The sequence below is a fragment of the Aphelocoma coerulescens genome, chromosome 6, assembly GCF_041296385.1.
Source record: "Aphelocoma coerulescens isolate FSJ_1873_10779 chromosome 6, UR_Acoe_1.0, whole genome shotgun sequence".
Lineage (NCBI taxonomy): Eukaryota > Metazoa > Chordata > Aves > Passeriformes > Corvidae > Aphelocoma > Aphelocoma coerulescens.
Window position 1 is genome coordinate 37,072,593 of NC_091020.1, and position 17,774 is coordinate 37,090,366.

Below are 17,774 nucleotides of genomic sequence, written 5' to 3' on the forward strand. Positions count from 1 at the left end.
TGCTGTTGTGACATAAGCTTGTCACCTATGGATGTTGAACTTCCTTATCTACAGAGAGGAGGGTAGTGGGTGCAGTTTCATATCAATGCAGTCCACATCACCCAAGTCACATAGTCTTTTCATCTTCTCCAGATGGGTTTCTTTCAGCAGATCCTGGACTTCCGCACATGCTTGAGGCCCTGAGGAGGAATGAGGTGTCTTTCCATAATCACAGTTTCTTTTAGCAGATACAGCCGGGTTTCATGCTTGATTCTAGTCAAAATGACTGTCTTAGAACAACTCATAAAAGCAATAGTTAAAACAGTTTGTAAAAAAACCCAAAAACCAGCACCCCTGTCCTCCAAGCTTATTCATTCAATGTGACAGCTTGTTTATGGAAAGATGTGTGTCCTCTACTTCCCAAGCTATCAAGGTTGGACACAGATAGACTGTGCCTGTGCTCTCTAATTTGTTGTGGCAGTATTTATTCACATAGAATTTCTGGGAAGCGTAGTGGTGGAGTTGAAGTTTAATATGTTAGGTAAACCAAAGTGTCATTCAACTCCAAGCGTAGTTACATTAAATGACTTGATTTTAAAAACTATTAATAAGAGTGTGGCTCGGTAATGTTGTGTTTCTTCTTAGTAGAATTCAATAGGTACCCTTTTCACATATTTCTGAATTGCCTGTTTTCTCACTGTGCAACCTGCCATTCAAGAATGTCATCTGAGTCTTTGGTGAGGAGGACTATTCTTTGCCTGTTTGGTTGGGGGTTTGTGTGTATGTAAGCCCTGACTTTGAACATCTAAAACCTGCAAACTGTCTCAAACCTCAAGCAAATGTCATTACCTCCAAGCTTGCTTGCTGCTATTCTGCATGTGGGTTTTTGCTTTTTTGTTTTTTAGGCTTTCAATAAACTTATACCTTTTGGGTCTGCCAGTTAAGTACTTTGTGCTTTCAGTTCCACAAAAAAAATGGAAGTTTTCAATCCTATAAAGTGGAACACAGCTTTTTAGCCTCATGTTGGTTGTTTTTGTTGGGTTTTTTTTCTTTTTTCATGGGTGAGTTTTGGACATGAGGGTATATAACTGATTTTTACTATTTATTTCAGGACTCTTTGACAGCCCTCCAGGGTCTGATGACGCAAAGCTTATTGACATATTCTACCCAGGAGACCAGCAGTCTGTAACATTTGGAACCAAATCCCGAGTGGGAATGGGTGGCATGGAAGCCAAGGTAGAAATATGGAACATTTGCTTCGTATTCGGGAAGGAAAGGGAGCTACCTGAGACGATTATACTTTGTGCTGCTGTTCAGGTGGATTATATTTAGTGCTGTGTACAGTCAGGTGGTCTCAGTATTCATTGCTGTGAGTACATAAACATGGGTACGTTATGAGACTTCAGCATATATGTCCCTCATGAGGCTGAGATACCCACTACTGTAGTATTAATTGCTGCAGGTTTCCCAGGGATATATCTGGAAAGTTGTCTGTAAAAACCAAAGTAGATCTTGACTAAGCAGGAAAAGGCCAAAGTAAAAATCTTTACCAGTTATGTCATTGATTATTCCCTTTCCTGAAGAATCAGGTAAGGCACACTCTTGGAGTATCAGAGCATGGACTGGAAGGTGGTAAAAGGAGGAGGCATATGTAACTATGGGATTTACAAAGCTTATTCAGAAATTACTTTCCCTTATCTGTCTTCTAGCATAAGTTTAAACAATTCCAGGTATTGAAGGTAAAGCTGCCAAGGTCAGAGAGTACTTTTATTGTAAAAGTAATAATCTGTTAAGAGTTATTTGGTATCTTTTGAGTCCCATAGAGGCAAATCTTGATGCAGGTGTTGTAACAAAAATTTGCTGCAGTTGAGAAGGTAGGTGACATTTTTGGAAAACTGTAGCATCAATAATAGGAAGCAGATGGTAGCTCAAAGAACAAATCTTGATTTTCAGCGTGAAATTTGAACAACAGTGAAACTAGTTGATGGTCTTTCGGTAGCTGAGTTTGATATGATAGGCCTATATGACATTTGTGTCATAGTGACTATGGACTGTAATACCAAATTGCAGGACCATAAAAGGAAAGCATATAAGTGAGTAAGCAGAGAAGCTTTCACAATTAAATAAATGACACATACTTAAATATAGCAGTGGATAATACTGCCCAAACCTTGACTGGGAAGAGAAATGAAGGAAACCACTGGCAGTACCTCTTCGGCAAGTAGCATCTGGGATTTGAGAGAAATCGTGTTCTGCTCAAAAATGTGGAAAGAGGCTAATCTTAGGACCAGTCAGTACACCAGGATTTCAAAGGACCCTTACTAATAAGCTAATCCTGATGTAAACTTAAGATACTGTAGAAGGACTAAGCAAATTTCAATATTCCAACACTGAAGTTCAGAAATTCCTGAAGTGTGTTGAATGCTCTTTGAAAGCGTAAGTGATCAATCTGGACATCAGAGTGGGCCAAGAAATCTTGTTGAGAGTGGTGATCCAAATAACGAGTGAATCTCTTGCAACTGGCTCTGTCCTTTGCTATAGGTGAAAGCAGCTCTGTGGGCCCTGCAAGGGGGTACTTCTGTAGTGATTGCAAATGGAACCCACCCAAAGATCTCAGGCCATGTCATCACAGATATTGTAGAAGGGAAAAAAGTTGGAACTTTTTTTTCAGAGGTAAAACCTGCAGGTGAGTACAGAGGTAATATGTACCTTGAGAGCTGTAGAGATTTCCTGAAAAACTAGAGTTAAAACTTGTCTGCAATAACTGAGAAACCACCCTCTGCTTGCAGAATGGATTTTGAAAGGTATTTTCTAACGTAGGGATAGAAACTGCTGAATTCCCTGCTCTTCTTCCCTCCAGCTGATAAACTGGTGCATTAGACTTGCATTTGAAGAATGCAATGAGTAGAGTAGAAATTTTGCCTTTTGTAATCTTGGGAGTTATCATCAAGTATCCATGATTTCAGTGTGAAAATATGGACATAGAATGTGCTGCTGAACTAAGGTTGTGTTTAGGTTTATTTTTTATCATAAATTTCTTTTATGACTCAGTCTTCTGGTATGGTAGGTAGGAATGTTTTCCTGCCACTGCATTGCTGGAACTGTGTAATGATTGCTGGATAAAATCAGACCAAAGATCCATGACTTAGCAGAATAGATACTGGAGTGATACTTTTGACTTGCACTTCAAGCCAAGTGTATTTCTTTGTGTATAATAATCCTTAATGGATTTCTTGTGTTAGCCCCACTATCGTAAGTTGGTATCAGCAGTAAAGCTCTTAATCTTGTGGCCCCGTTTCGAGTCACAAATATGGGAAATAGCAAAAGTCCATCCCTGTGGACTGTTGTGGTGTTTACTCCAATCATCTCTTTGTCTTCTATCTTCCAAAGCCCACACTTTGGAAATGCAAGTAGCTTTTAAAAATCAAGTATATCTGCTTACATACATCATTTTTCTCCAAAAACAGTAAAAAATGCCATATTTTGTAAAGTATGATGTCACTTCAAAAAGCTGTTTTAAGATGTCTTAAATTAGTCTAATTAATTTTATGTCCACAAGTTCCTTACTTACACTTCCCACTACACCCCTCTATAATTTCTACTCTGGCAATTTCCATGGGACCCTTCTTAAATGGAAGTTGGGTTCAAGTCACCTGGTTTACAGGCTATTTCAGGAGAGTTTAAAATGACAGTTTATCTGCGAGCTACTTGTGAATTCTTTGCCGAAATGCTACCTGAACACGGTGACTTGAAACAGAAACAGAACCTGTTTTATATAATTTCAGCACCGTGCTTCTAAAATGCATACAAGGAAAGACAGAGGGAAAGCAGTTTTTCTGCGAGCTGTTACTAGGGTTTTGGCTTCCATTACCATTTGTGTGTTCCCATGCATACATTCCTCAGCTGGATACTTAAACTTTTCAAAGTTTGCCTCTTTTCTTTTGGTAGCTTACTATGCCCTGGAGACTTTGCTATCCTGTTGTTCTTTTGCCCTTTGTCAAGTCTCTTTGATACATGCTGCACATTTGCTGTGACACAGGGACAGAATCTTTGTGATGATTTTTTATATAGGGACCATAACAGTATTTTTATGTCAGGTACAGACTTTTTTGTCTTAGAATACAAGATTTTTCTTGAATTTGTCTGTTAAAAACTGTACCAGCTTTCATGCTCTGAACAAAGAATTGGAAGACAAACGGGCTAATGCTCACTTTGTCTGCATAGCATATTTTTGGGTTTTTTTGCAGGCCCTACTGTAGAACAGCAGGCTGAAATGGCTCGAGCTGGTGGCAGGACCTTGGCGGCTCTACAGCCTGAGCAGGTGACAAACCATATGGCCAACTCGTTAAGACTGTGCACGTGTGGCAAGTTTTACAACACAGACTTACAACATAGATGGGCCCTTTGGGACAAGAATCTATTACTTCTGTGCCAGATGCATTGTTGGTATTGTAGCCTGCTTAAAGATGAGAAAAGCAAAAAGATCGTGTTCCTCTGTGAAGTAATAAGGGCTTTCATGTGGGGTTTATAAAAATTTTGATAGCATCAAATAACACACAGAAGTGAATTGTGATCAGAGCTGCTGAAGAATTGACTGGAGTAACCTGCTCCATTCACACCTGTGTGGAGTTCAACATACAAGGCGTATACAAAAGCAGAGCTGTAGACAATTACTGCTCTGCAGCTGGGTGGGTATGATGTGGTACAAGGTGCTCTTAAGGGAAGGACATGTGAGTTTGGTGAAGAAGACTGGGCAGGGAAAGCAAGATAATAAAAAGCAAGGTAAAGGCTGAAGCAGTGTTCAGTCTTTTTCAATGTGATGCAGGCTGGAAAAATCAGCTGGCCAGGTATCAGGAGAGTTAAGATAGTGAGAGGATGTGGTCAGCATAAATGGACTATAGGAGCTAGATGTCTAACAGCATGGACTTTGAGTAAGAAGTCAGTTCAGAAACTTTTCTCTTTCAGAGAGCAGAGATTATTTATCGTCTTGCTGACTTACTAACAGACCAGAGAGAAGACATTCTCTTGGCAAACAAAAAGGACTTGCAGGAGGCTGAAAATAAAGGTAATGTTTCAAATCCTTCCATAGTAATGCTATGATCTTGGACCTCTCCGGGCCTCAAGACAAATGAGCAGAACTATAATCTTCTGTCACCTGGGATTGGGCAGTGTGGGTGACACGGAATAGTGAACCCAGGAATTCGAGAGCTTGTCAGTGTAAACAGCTGCAGCTTCCTTCATTGCGTAAAACAGATGCCTTCATCAGAGAAGATACTGAGGCAGTGCAAAACACCAAGTGGTGTATTGTTAAAAAAAAAAAAAAGAAAGAATGGAACAAATATCTCTGTTACTGTCATGCATAAAGTGAGTATTTTCTGGACTGGTTAATGTAATATTTGGTTCCTGAAGGGCACTTAAATTGATGCTCTCCAAAGAGAACCATGTCTCCTTCTGATTGAGGAAGGTTCTCTTTAGGTGGCTCAGATGAAACCTATCCTTTGGTGTTAGAATGATGAATTCATTGAGAAGCTGGAATTGCGATGTGTATATGTTGGCATAGCAAATACATGAAAAGAACACATCATGAATTGTAATACTCTGTGGAAGGCACCACTGACCAGAGTATTTGAGGGGACATTGCTGGGTTAACTCATTGTTTGAACATGTTCAGACTGAAAAATTCAAGTTGTTCTTGCCCAGTCTGTACAGAAATGCTATGCATGTGTCTGTGTTTTGTGCTTTCGGTTTGTAAAACAGAAAGATGAAATTACTGCTCAGACCTTCCAGAAGTACTGCAAAGGTAGAAATTTGTAAGAAATTCAGTCATGCATTCAGTACATGAAATAGGACAAACTTTATCTTTCTGGGTGTTGGTGGTTTGTGCGGTTGCTTCATGCACAAAGTGCTTAAACCACATTAACTGAAAATGTGTTGGGTGAAATCATCATATTTGAGGGGTTTTATTGTGACTACTGGACTTAATGCTGTGTATGTTTAATCTCAGGTAGGTTACTTGCTAGGGTGTGGGAAATACCTTAATTTTCCTTAGGTTCAGCACTCATTTAAGTCACTTTTGCTTGAGTCTCGGAAGACCAATCTGTCTTCAGCACAGCTTTTTCTTTCTTTTAGGGAGATTAGCACTCCCTTTGTTGAAACGCCTAAGTCTGTCTACTTCAAAGCTGAACAGCTTGGCTATTGGTCTGCGTCAGATTGCAGCATCCTCGCAGGACAGTGTCGGCCGTGTGATTCGACGAACTCGAATAGCAAAAGACCTGGATTTGGAGCAGGTGACAGTGCCAATTGGTGTCCTTCTTGTGATCTTTGAGTCTCGTCCTGACTGTCTTCCACAGGTATGTAAGGAAGGTAGATTATACTGTTGGGTATTTCTGTTGGCGAGCAAGTAAGAGACTACAAGAAATATTGTTTCAAAGGACTCTGGCTTGGATTCATCTACAATTGATTTTGTTGGCATCCCTATTTTTTTATGCAGAGATCTTTTCAGAACTTGCTTCTGCAGTGTTCAGTTAATCATTTGTCTTATGCCAGGATTAAGGCAGGTGTGTTAAGGGCAAATGCCTTCCTTTGCAGCTCTGTGTGAAAGTATTGCTGTAAGTAAATGCTGTTACAAAATGCGTGACAATATGGGTGCTGAAGTAATGCTGCAGAGGCAACCTTGGTCTTACTTTCTAACTCCTAACTACTTTACTGACCAACTGAAGTAGATTTTAAAATGAAAACAAAAAAAACCCCTTGATTATCAACATTTCTTCCCACAATTAACATTAGGTATCTAGGAAGCTTGATTGAGGAGTTCTCTAACATATGAGCAGGTGTTTGAGTAGAAAAGGATGGGTACAGGCACTTTAAGAGGATGTGACGCTCAACTAGTGGACAGCTTTGTACTTTATGCCAGATTCTTGTTAGTAGTCCCCATTTCACAGTGAAAAGGAGTATGCTGTAGGAAGAAACAAAAAGGCACTAGTCTCCCTTGACTACCAGCTCAGTTTGTTACCGATAACCAGTACGTTACGTTGTTGAATTCTAGTCTGTCTTCCTGGACTTCAACCCAGGTCTCTTGCCTTGCGTAGCTGATGTCTTCCTCTTTCTCTTCACTCTGTCTTAAAACTAACAGCAGACTGACTCCCGTTGGCTTCCCTGCCCTGCCCTCCCTTCCCCTGCTTTGTTTTACAGGCTTGGGATAGCTTGTCTTGGTAGTTGCTGTGCTTCTTGCCTATTTCCTGTCCTCATACTCACATTGGGCTTCCTGATGCAACTTCAGAGGATCACCTTTGATAACTCTGTGTTTGAATTGCATGATTTCTGTTCCATCCTGTATCTGATTGCAGAGGAGCAGTTCCCTCCTCTTCGTTTACTACTGCATCTCATGCTTGTTTGGGTTAAGATTTAATAAGCTTCTAGTGAGCATATACAAACAGCCTGTATGCCTCTAATACAAGGCAAAATTGCAAGCATCCTTCAGAGACTGTTTTATATAAATTCCACCAAATTCAGTTGTTGCTCTGAACTATAGTCATGCTCTATTAGTCTTTGAGACTGAACCATTTTGAAACCCCTTACCTTGTGTCCTACTTTTAATCACACAAGTTTTTGATTTTTGTGTCTTAATTCTTGGTATTTTTTTCTTCTCCTTTTTTCAAACCAGGTCAAAACCTTTCTTTTAACCTAATGCCTCTTTATTTAAATAAGCTTATTTGTTTAGTTTTCATTTGTGATACTGATCTGGAGGGGCAGATACTTAGAAGATACTTTTAAAATACAATCAGGTGGCTTTTTAATGTCTAGTTATATAATTTAAAAAGACACACGATAGCTATGTAAGGCAGACTTCCCAGACTGCTATACTTCCATGTGTTTTTCTAAAGTGTTTCTTATTGTTCAATATTCTTTTCCAATGAGGTAGAATATCAAGCATTGTGATTATTATTACCCATTTGATACTAGAAGGGGAAAGATCTGGCTGGTTATTTTATGAATCAGGATCTGAAGTGTGCCACCAAGCTAACTTCTTGTTAGGTGTGAGCCTGGCTAATTTTGGCATCAGCATCTCAACAATGTACAATAGATACTCTAATGAGTGTAGGTTTGGTGATGATATATACAGGTAATGATGATATGTATAATCTTTCCCAGAAGATAGTAATACAACAAAATAACTTAAAATACTGAGTTTGTTTACTTCAAAGGTTCTGGAGAGGAGGTGATTTTGTTTTCCGAAGGAGTACATGCTTTTTAACTTTTTTTTAAATTGGTGGACAAATTGTGAGTCCATTGTGAATGAAGTTGGGATGAGGAGTACAAAAAAGGATACAAAAGTAAAATAAGTTTTGAAAAAGAGATTTATTGTGTCTGACATGCTCCTAGGTAGAAAAGAACAAAACCCACTTGTGTTGCTGGACTTAAATGGGTGAAATCTGACACTTTAAACAGAAGGGTAGCAATATCTGTCGGGTTCTTCTGGTGATAAACATGGAAGCAAAGATGATGCTGGGCCTATTGTCTCAAATTTTTTTTTCTCCACACTTAGAGCAAGTGTTGTCTGTCTGTGACTGCTAATTTAGACAGCATGATGAAAATGTTTTTCCTGTTCATAGGAAGAGCTTATTTGCCACTCTGTGCTGGAATGGCTAGGGACAAGAGTTCTTGCTCCTGAAATTATTCTCCCTGGGGTAATTGCCCACACAGTTACCCAGTTCATATGAAGCCATATGAAACTATGTCCATAGTTTCCTCTGACTTGTTCACTGTAGTCTTCCCATGGCAATAGTACCCTGAAAACTCAAGTTTGTTCCTGAAACACTAGCACATTTCATTTCTGGAGTTAAATGTGGTGCTACTTGTAATGGTCTTTTGGAGCCAAAAAAGGAAAACTGTAGACTAATATTGAGTAAATCAACTGAACAAAAAATCCTGGTTTTATTTTGTGGGTGTTATTCTGATAGAAGAACCAAATGACATTTAAGGGTTGGTTTTTTTTCCCCTGTAATAAACTCATTTGACAGGTGTCTGCTTTGGCTATAGCCAGTGGAAATGGCTTACTACTTAAAGGAGGGAAAGAGGCAGCAAATAGCAATCAAATCCTTCATCATCTGACACAGGAAGCACTCTCTATTCATGGAGTCAGAGATGCAGTGCAACTGGTAAGCGCTTAGGGTTAAATCAACTATGTCTTTGGTATGCCATGTATAAAAAGTGTAGGCAAAACTTGAGAGTTCAAGCTGTAAACTCTTTGTATTGCAACTACCACAGGTGAACACAAGAGAGGAAGTAGAAGATCTCTGCCGTTTGGATAAGCTGATAGATCTTATCATTCCACGTGGTTCATCACAGCTAGTCAGGAATATCCAGAAAGCTGCTAAGGGAATCCCAGTGATGGGACACAGTGAAGGGATCTGTCACGTGTACGTTGACACGGATGCCAGTGTTGAGAAGGTCACACGAATAAGTAAGCTGTGGGAGGGTGATTTGAATCTCATGGGTGTAATTGAACTTTGGAGTATGCAATGTAGTTATGGTAATTTATAATTCATATAATATCCAAAATATTTGTTGTAAATATGCATGTATTTATGTAACCAATTATTTACTCTTAAACCTCAGTCCGAGACTCAAAGTGTGAATATCCTGCTGCTTGTAATGCTCTGGAAACTCTCTTAATCCATCGAGACTTGCTGAGAACCCCGTTGTTTGATCAGATCATAGACATGTTGAGAGTAGAACAGGTTAGTCACTCATACTTGTGTTTTGTTTTGTGGTTTTTGTTTGATTTTTTTTCTAAAACTTTAGAAGCATTTGGTCTGGCTGGTGTAGCCCTGTTTACATGGCATAACACTTTAGTTACCCGTATGTGTCTTTGTACATGTCAATGAAATTTGCTTCTATGCACAGTGTCAAGTGTTTCTGTAGAAATGATCTGAAAGTAGCTTATTCAGGACAGCTACAGACTGTTACTGGGATACTTTTGCTATATACTTCCTTGTATATAGAAAAAATAATCTGCTGCTTTAAAAGAGCATATACACAACCCTTTCTCTACCCTTTCAAATTCAGCCAGATGCAAAGCCTCTTCTTCCTGAATCTATCTATTGATTTAGCTTATTACCCAAGTGAATTCCCTTCTGTTTTTATCCTTTCTGAACTTGCTTCATACATGTGTTTTTTAAAATTCTCCTCTTGCATGCCCTTTATTCCCACCCGTTTTCCCTCCTGGTATGTCAAAGGACATCAAAAGGCCAGTTGTACTAGTTAGTTGTCTAGACACAAATGTTTTTTCAGTAAAGGTAGCAGAGATGCATCAGGAAGACATATCCATGAAGTAGTATGAATTGCACATAAATCAAGGGTTTTCACAGAGCACTGTGTATTTGACAGAGTGTACAGGCAGTGATTAATGCAGGATAGAGAGGTCATACGTTTTGATGATGTTAAAAGGGTTATAGTAAAAGAAGCTGATAGGTAGGCAGGAGCAAGTTATCAATGTTTGGGGCTTTTTAATGTCTTGTTTGGTTGTTTCTTGGGAAGGGTAGACTGCAGGGTTGATGCATCTTGGATGGGAGGAATATGAGTAGTAGTGCATTTCCACCACCACCCACCCATCTCCTTATACAGTGGGGAGGATATTACCTCTGTCCAATCTGAAGTGACAACAAGAAACATGCAAATATTGGGCAGGATTATGCAATAAAGTAATTTATAGTTGCACAAGAAAATGCTGGTTTATAGATGTCTTCTTAAAAGCTCTCACATTTAGTAGACTTAAGCCTTATTTCCATTTATGCTTGTCTTGTCAAAATTTGTGTTTCATTTGCATGGAATTTCTGTGCTGTATCTGTTCTAAATTATCTCTCATTGTTTAGGTGTTTCAGCAGAGGTTGATAATGTGTTAAAATCTTCTTTATAACAAATGAAAAATATCCGTGTGAGTTTTCTTGGCTTTGGACCCAGTAACTTTGTGTCTGAGATGTTCTTCAGAGAGGGCTGGTATCAATTTATAAAGTAAAAGGATAAAACCCATTCAAGATGTTAAGACTTCTGCAGGTGCCAACTTGGAAGCATTCCTTTTGTTATTCTCTGCATTGCATTGCTGTCTTAAAACAGTCTGGCTGCAGATTTTAGCTGTTTTCCTAGCAGTGCTACACTGGCCTTTTCTGCCGGATGACTAAGTGATGCAATTGCTTTAAGTAATTTCAGATGATTCCTGAATTAGGAGCTTGTCATGGTGGGTAGCCAACCTAGCATGTCAGTTATCGTACCTTGTAGCTAATTCACCTATGTGCCAAGTTTACCAAAGTATAGGTGTATTTTTCTTACACTGCACGCATGTTGTGGATTCACTCCAGTCAGTGGCTAAGCACCATCCAGCTGCCTGCTTACTCTCCCCTGCTCCAAGTGGGACAGGAGGAGAAAATGAGAGCAAAAGCAAGGAACCTTGCCAGCTGAAAGATAGCTTGATAAGTGAAGGAAAGAGGAAGAAGAAAGGGGACAAAGAGAAGGAAACAACCCAATAAAAGAAGTAAACCCCAAAACAAAACTAAAAACCCACCGGCCCCCCAAAATACCCACAAGGCAAAGCTAATTATTTGCTGTCTGCCACAAACAAACCAATGCCCAGCCAGTCTCTAGAGCAATGCCTACCTTCTTCAAAAACCCCCTCCCCTCAGTTTGTATTGCTGCACATGACATTATATGGCATGGAATACCCCTTTGGTCAGTTCTGGTCAGCTGCTGGCTCTGTCCCCTCCCAACTTTCTGCACACTCCCAATCTTCTTGCTAGGGGCACAGAGATGGAGCAGGGGGGAAGAGAGAGCCTTGATGCTGGGCAAGCTCTGTTCAGCAACAGCCAAAACATTGGTGGGTTTTTAACACAGTTTTAGTCACAAGTCCAAAACATAGCACCACAGGGACTACTATCCATCCCATATTGAGTACAAGAAGCTACACTTTCACCTGAAAGGCTCTGGTATGGTCAGTAGCCACAAACAAAATGTTTCTGGTATTGCAGGTGAAGATTCATGCTGGCCCAAAGTTTGCATCTTACTTGACATTCAGCCCTTCAGAAGTGAAATCTCTGCGCACAGAATACGGGGACCTGGAGTGCTGCATTGAGGTGGTGGACAGCGTTCAAGAAGCCGTTGAACATATCCACAAGTATGGAAGTTCCCATACGGATGTTATTATCACAGAGAATGGTTAGTGACCAGGCTCCTTCTTTAAGCTGCTGTTTTGGTTTGACTGCTAATTCCTGGTGTTAGTGTAAGTAGCTATATTGTAGTAGTTCTTCTCTTGGGTCTGTGCCAGTTCAAAACTTTACTAGAGCTGTGCCAAGACAAAGGTTGACTCTCCAACCAAACCAAGCCCAGAACTTCTGAGAATCAGCTGCAGTAAGGTCATGTTGATCTGCGACTGGCCAGTGTGAGTCAAGTAGGCTTCTGTTTCTGTAGTTCTTTCTGAGCTTAAATGCGTGTCACTAAAAAGCGTGCATTTGATACCATAACCACTGCCACAGGACCTGGTGAAACTAGTGATTTGTACTGGAAATAGAGTTGCTTTTGAATGTCTGTCTTGTTGCTACAGACTACTGATCTCCAAGTTCACACACTTGCATGTGGCATTTCTGCATTGTACGTCTCAAATATTACCTGCAATAGCAATTGAGTTTAGGATTTTTCAGTAACTGGAGCAATTCCATGGTTGACACTACTGGAGAGCTGACAGAAGCTTAACTGTCACAGTTTGAATGACAAGTGCTGTTTGGGGCAGCTGTTCTTTCTCCCTGGTCATGCAACTAAATCCCTCTTTGAAGGTTCTAAACTAAATGGAGTTAGAATTGGACATCTTTTTGCTTTTTTCTAATCTTTGCAAGCTTCTTCTAAGATTTGCAGTATCTACTTGATAAGCATACTGGGAGGAAGGTATAAATAAGCTTGGCTTAGCCCAGGCTGTTTAAGTACTGTCTGGTAAGGTGGCATGTGAAAGATATGTTGTTATATCTGTTCGCTGTTTTATGCTGTGTTTATTGGAATACATGATCATTCTGTATGTAACAGATTTTACTTTTGCCTCTGCCTCTTTCGCAGAGAAAACAGCAGAGTTCTTCCTCCAGCATGTGGACAGCGCTTGTGTTTTCTGGAATGCCAGTACCCGATTCTCTGATGGCTATAGATTTGGACTTGGTAAGAGGGAGGCTATTGTGGGGTTGTGACTGCAGAATTTTCTGGTGTGTGAAAAGTGTGGCAGTATGAACCCTGAAAGATAGGATTAGTCTCGTATCTTACTGTCTAATAAAAGGTTTTCAGGAAAGGTATTGTATGAAAAGTTGAAGCCTAGAAATTTCGTCCACACAAAGATGTTTTGGATCCTTTGAAGCTCTATTCAATTGCAGTAAAGTACGCTGCATGCATATAGTGATAGAACAATGCAATACAGGATGTGAAAGTGCTGAACAGCTTTCCGTTTGTTTCTCTTTCTAATAATGCTGTAAAGAATGCAATGCTTCGGTCCTGCTGGGCAGATTGAGATGCTGTCCGGTGTGCTACTGTAGTAGTATTAAGGAATGAAGGGCAGGAACCAAACTGAGTATCAGCTGCCTAAATAAACAGGTGCACCTACTGTGAATTGCAGAAGAAAAGGGAAACATTCTTTCATGAGGTGGAAAATCAGAAGTCTCCACTACACACTATTACTGTGTCAGCTGGAACAGTGTTCCATGTGACTAAAAAATTCCAGTTAAGGTCTTTCAATATCTCCTTAATGTGATAAAAAAGGACGTAAGATCATAATCTTTACTAGTTTTGCTTTTTTTTTTTTCTTAAGGATTATGCCCTCAGATCAGTCTAAGATCAATGTAAGAGATACGTCTCTCTCTCTTGCGTCTTTTTCTTTCTGAAAGTAACTGTAACAGCCAGAAGTATAAACATTACAATTTAAAATGTAATTGTTAGCTCCTTGAGCTTCTCTATCAGGTAAATAGAACTGGTATTTGGAGAGGAGCAGAGAATGGCAGGTCCCTGCAAGGCAGGCGGCTTTTTTACTTAGAGGTGCAAAACCGTTTAGTATGAACATCATCAGAGGATTAATTGCCTTTATCTTGGGTGTTTCCTACAGGTGCTGAAGTGGGAATTAGTACTTCGCGTATCCATGCACGTGGACCAGTGGGAATTGAAGGACTCTTAACTACGAAGTGGTTGCTGAGGGGGGACAATCATGTTGTTTCTGACTTTTCAGAGCATGGGAGCCTGAAGTATCTTCATGAGAGCCTCCCTCTCCCTCAGAGAAATGCCAGCTAAAAACGTTGGGGAGAAAACCCAGGGGTATAATTATTTCCTGAAGATGTTCAGACTTCAGGATAATCTCTGGTGAAAGAGTTTAGTTTTTCATCTTCAGAAACATTGATCATTGTGCAATACAATGAATACAAAGTGATCCCATCAGTGAGAATTTCCCCTCCCCACTTTCAGTTTCCTTGAATAGTATCTGCAAACTGACTTCACTTCTCCCAGAGACAGATTTTTTTCAAATCATACAGGTAACATAAGGAAGGATTTCAGTATTGACTACATTCCTTTTTATCCCAGTGCTCCTTGTAGCAAATATGTTTGGTAGTGGAGCATAATTTTTTTTCCTAAGTTTTGTTTTATTCAAGTACCTGTTCTGGAGAACAGACTCAATAGTTTTGGTTTTGAGGGGTTTTTTCTTCAGACTTATGATCATGGCATCTCTTGAAAGCCAGAAAGCTTTATGCTTAATTTCTTTCTATTTGATCAGTCTTGAGATAGGGGGACAGATGTTCCAAATGTATAGTAAGCTTTTGACCAAGAAACCTTTTATATCTAATTCTTTGTATTGTTGACTATTGTAGATAAATAATATAATTGTCTGCTACATTAATTTTGTTACTTATTTGTACCAAAGGTTTCTTTTTCTTTGGTTTTATGTGAAACTTACTCCAATAACACTTTGACGATGGCTTATCCAGAATGAAGTTCTCCATCTGCACGAACGCTTCCCTTGGTGCACTGCAGCCCTGCTGCACGGCTGGCGGCCGGAGCTCCCCGCCGGCTGCAGGACATCCCGCTCTTGGTCCAGCACTGCTGGGGGGTCCCGGTGTGATACCGCCCTGCCCGGGCGCCGTTTCCTTTCCTGCCCACTGCTCTCCACCACTGTCCTGGGATGGATGGCGGATGTACCATGCTCAGGATCCTAGGTGCTGCTGTACCCCTTTCTCCAGTCACAGGGGCATAATGACAGGGCACAGGGTGCGTCTCCCCTCTGAGTAGATGCTGAGGGCCAGCGGACACGGGTGAGACGAGCGAGATGCCTTGGTAGGTGTGGATGGCTCCTGGTCACTGAAGGTGGCACGGCAGGGGAGCTTAGGTCAGCACCAGGGGGTTGCGACGCAGAAGCTTACTGGGGGGGCTTTGCCTGGCCGTGAGGGCCGTGGTGCCGTCGCGACGACAGGCAATGCATGCGCTCAGCCCTGGGTACGCAGATATCTGGCAGTGGGCGGGCCCAGAGCAGGGCAGTGGTACTGAGGCTCGCCTGCCTGGGCTTGCTGGCGAGTAGCAAGGAAGATGGCTTCAGACCCCTGTTCCTTGGAAGTGAAGGTGAGGGAAGGACGCTGAGAAGGGGGGCAAAGTTGGGAACTGCAAGGAAGGGTTTAAAGTCACTGTAGGGAGAGAGAGCTGTTCAGGAGCGATTCCCTTGGAGCAGGCCAAGGGAGCAGATTAGTTCTCGGCACAATGTGAGGATTGTGCCCAGGAAGGCAGTTTCAGCACGAGTCTGTGTTGTGTAAACTCTGTTAGTCAGTCTTCTGCATTGTACACTGTACCTTCCTTGGGTCTTGATGTCTCCGTAGCTCTTAGTGATCACTAGGCACCTCCCGAGAGTCTGAAGTGCATTGCCTCATCAGTGTACTGCCTGTTGAGCCTTTCTTGTCTTGCAATTATAGCTTAAGGTGTGGATCTGTCTGGTGTCTGTCATATTGTAGATGTTTCTGAGCGGTCACATCTCACAGTGGTGAGCCAGGTGGTGCCTTCAGCTCCACTTCTGTGAGTTCTCTTTTGACAGAGTTGTCTTTGGGGATTGCATCCCCATGTGCATAACAGTCTTTTGTCTTAAAGCTTGGCTTCTTGCTCATCCATTGTTCTGCTTTTCATGGCTCTCATCTCCGCTGATGGCTGCAGCAGTCACCACTTTCCAGGGCTGCTGTAGAGCACCTGCGCTGTCCTGGCACATGGCTGGTGGCATTTTCCCTATGGAAGTCGTTCTCGATCATGCGCTTATCACATCTCACAGTCACGTTGCTTGGGGTGTCGGATGTCTGTGTCATGGTTGGAGCTGCCCTGCCAAGGGGTGTAGCAATACTAAAGACAGGGTAGCACAGCCTCAGGGTGGTGTGGTAGTACATTCATCTGTCTAGATACTTCTGGCAAAGCCCATACAGGTAATCTCTGGGCTGTAGATGGCTGGCACAGTTATCTTGATTGTCTTTTGAGGGCGCCAGGCTCTGGCCTTCAGGGAGCAGTAGTTTGTGTGGTAGTGGAGTGGGTTGGGTCATGAATATGCCTTGGCTTTTACTGGTGGGGCTCAGTATCTGGGTTCTTTTAGCTGTGTTATTGTAAACTAGAACTGGACAAAGTTGTTTTTTGATAGACCTTTACTTGTCATGAATTTCAAAAACAAATGTGAATTTGAATGCTCAGGTACTTACGATGAATTTTTAAAGCCTACAGGCTTCTATCTGCTGAGTTGCCTGATGAATTCTTTGGTCAAAGCCTGGAATTTTGTTTTTCAAGGTTTGGAAAAAAGTTACAATAGGCTTTGTGTTGAGTGTGAGGGAATAAGAGCACTGATCAGGTTTTATTTAACTGTAAAGGTTAATCAGAAATTTTAAAGTACCTTTTTTTTTAATAATGCTTTCCTTTGCAAGTGCACTTCTTTTCATCTAGGAAAACACTGTTTAGTAGAATATTGCTATTTTTCCATGTTGTGTAGACAAAATGGAATCGTCTTCAGAGTTTCTAGTCTCTTACAGACTGAGACAGCCTGGGAATTAGTATGTGGTATTGCATAGCAGTGTAGAACATTTCACTCTAGACTGAAATCCTGTTAATATTACTGGAGTTCTCCAATGAAAGTTTGGTCGATGCAATTTCCTAAGTCCACTGTGTTTTCTAAAGATCTTCTAAGATTATAGATTAAATAAGGTTTGAGTATATGGAGTGTTTTATGATGCAGGTATATTTAATGCCAGAGACAAAATTGTGCCTAGTCAAAATGTGAATTGAAACATTTTAGTGGTGTATGTTACATGATGCTAATATACAAAGCAGTGTTAGTGTTCTAAAACATTCGTACAAGCACGTGTTTAAGACAACTACAGAGGTAAACAAGCTTTGTGGTTATTTCAGGGATCTTTTTGTCTCCCAACTCCTGAGCAGGAAGAAAACATTGGTGAAGCTCCTGCCAAAACCGTCTGAATGGTGAAGAATTAATACGGGGTGAATTACATTTAAATGCAGTACTCCTGCTTTAAAGAGCAGAGCAAGCACTTTCCTTGCGTTCCTGTGGTCCTTGCGTATTTATAATGAAACCCGCCGCAGGGGCAGCAGCTCTGTTTACTGCTGTTATCATTTATAGCTGCAGCTCGACAACTTCTACCAGCAGGGCCCATCTCGGAGTGTGAGGGATCGGCCCCGGGCGGGCGCGCCGACAGCCGGGCCCGGGGTGCCGCCATTGCCGGCGGTGGGCGCGGGGCCGCGCGGGCCGGGGGCGGCGC

General features: G+C 41.3%; 1 protein-coding gene across 7 annotated transcripts in view; it reads left to right on the forward strand.

Moving 5' to 3' along the window:
• ALDH18A1 (aldehyde dehydrogenase 18 family member A1) overlaps positions 1-17,676 on the forward strand; it is a 35,839-nt gene extending 18,163 nt beyond the window's left edge. For 6 of the 7 annotated variants that reach the window (XM_069020337.1, XM_069020340.1, XM_069020339.1 and 3 more), the window contains 11 exons: positions 1,091-1,215; positions 2,521-2,665; positions 4,227-4,300; positions 4,945-5,044; positions 6,109-6,329; positions 9,000-9,137; positions 9,247-9,442; positions 9,598-9,719; positions 12,000-12,186; positions 13,075-13,170; positions 14,102-15,261. In XM_069020337.1, coding sequence (XP_068876438.1) covers positions 1,091-1,215; positions 2,521-2,665; positions 4,227-4,300; positions 4,945-5,044; positions 6,109-6,329; positions 9,000-9,137; positions 9,247-9,442; positions 9,598-9,719; positions 12,000-12,186; positions 13,075-13,170; positions 14,102-14,283 — 1,586 coding nt within the window. In that variant the 3' untranslated portion in view covers positions 14,284-15,261. Of the gene's footprint in view, positions 1-1,090; positions 1,216-2,520; positions 2,666-4,226; positions 4,301-4,944; positions 5,045-6,108; positions 6,330-8,999; positions 9,138-9,246; positions 9,443-9,597; positions 9,720-11,999; positions 12,187-13,074; positions 13,171-14,101 lie in introns of all 7 variants that reach the window. The other variant, XM_069020341.1, reaches the window with a different exon arrangement.
• The last annotated feature ends 98 nt before the right edge of the window (positions 17,677-17,774 follow it).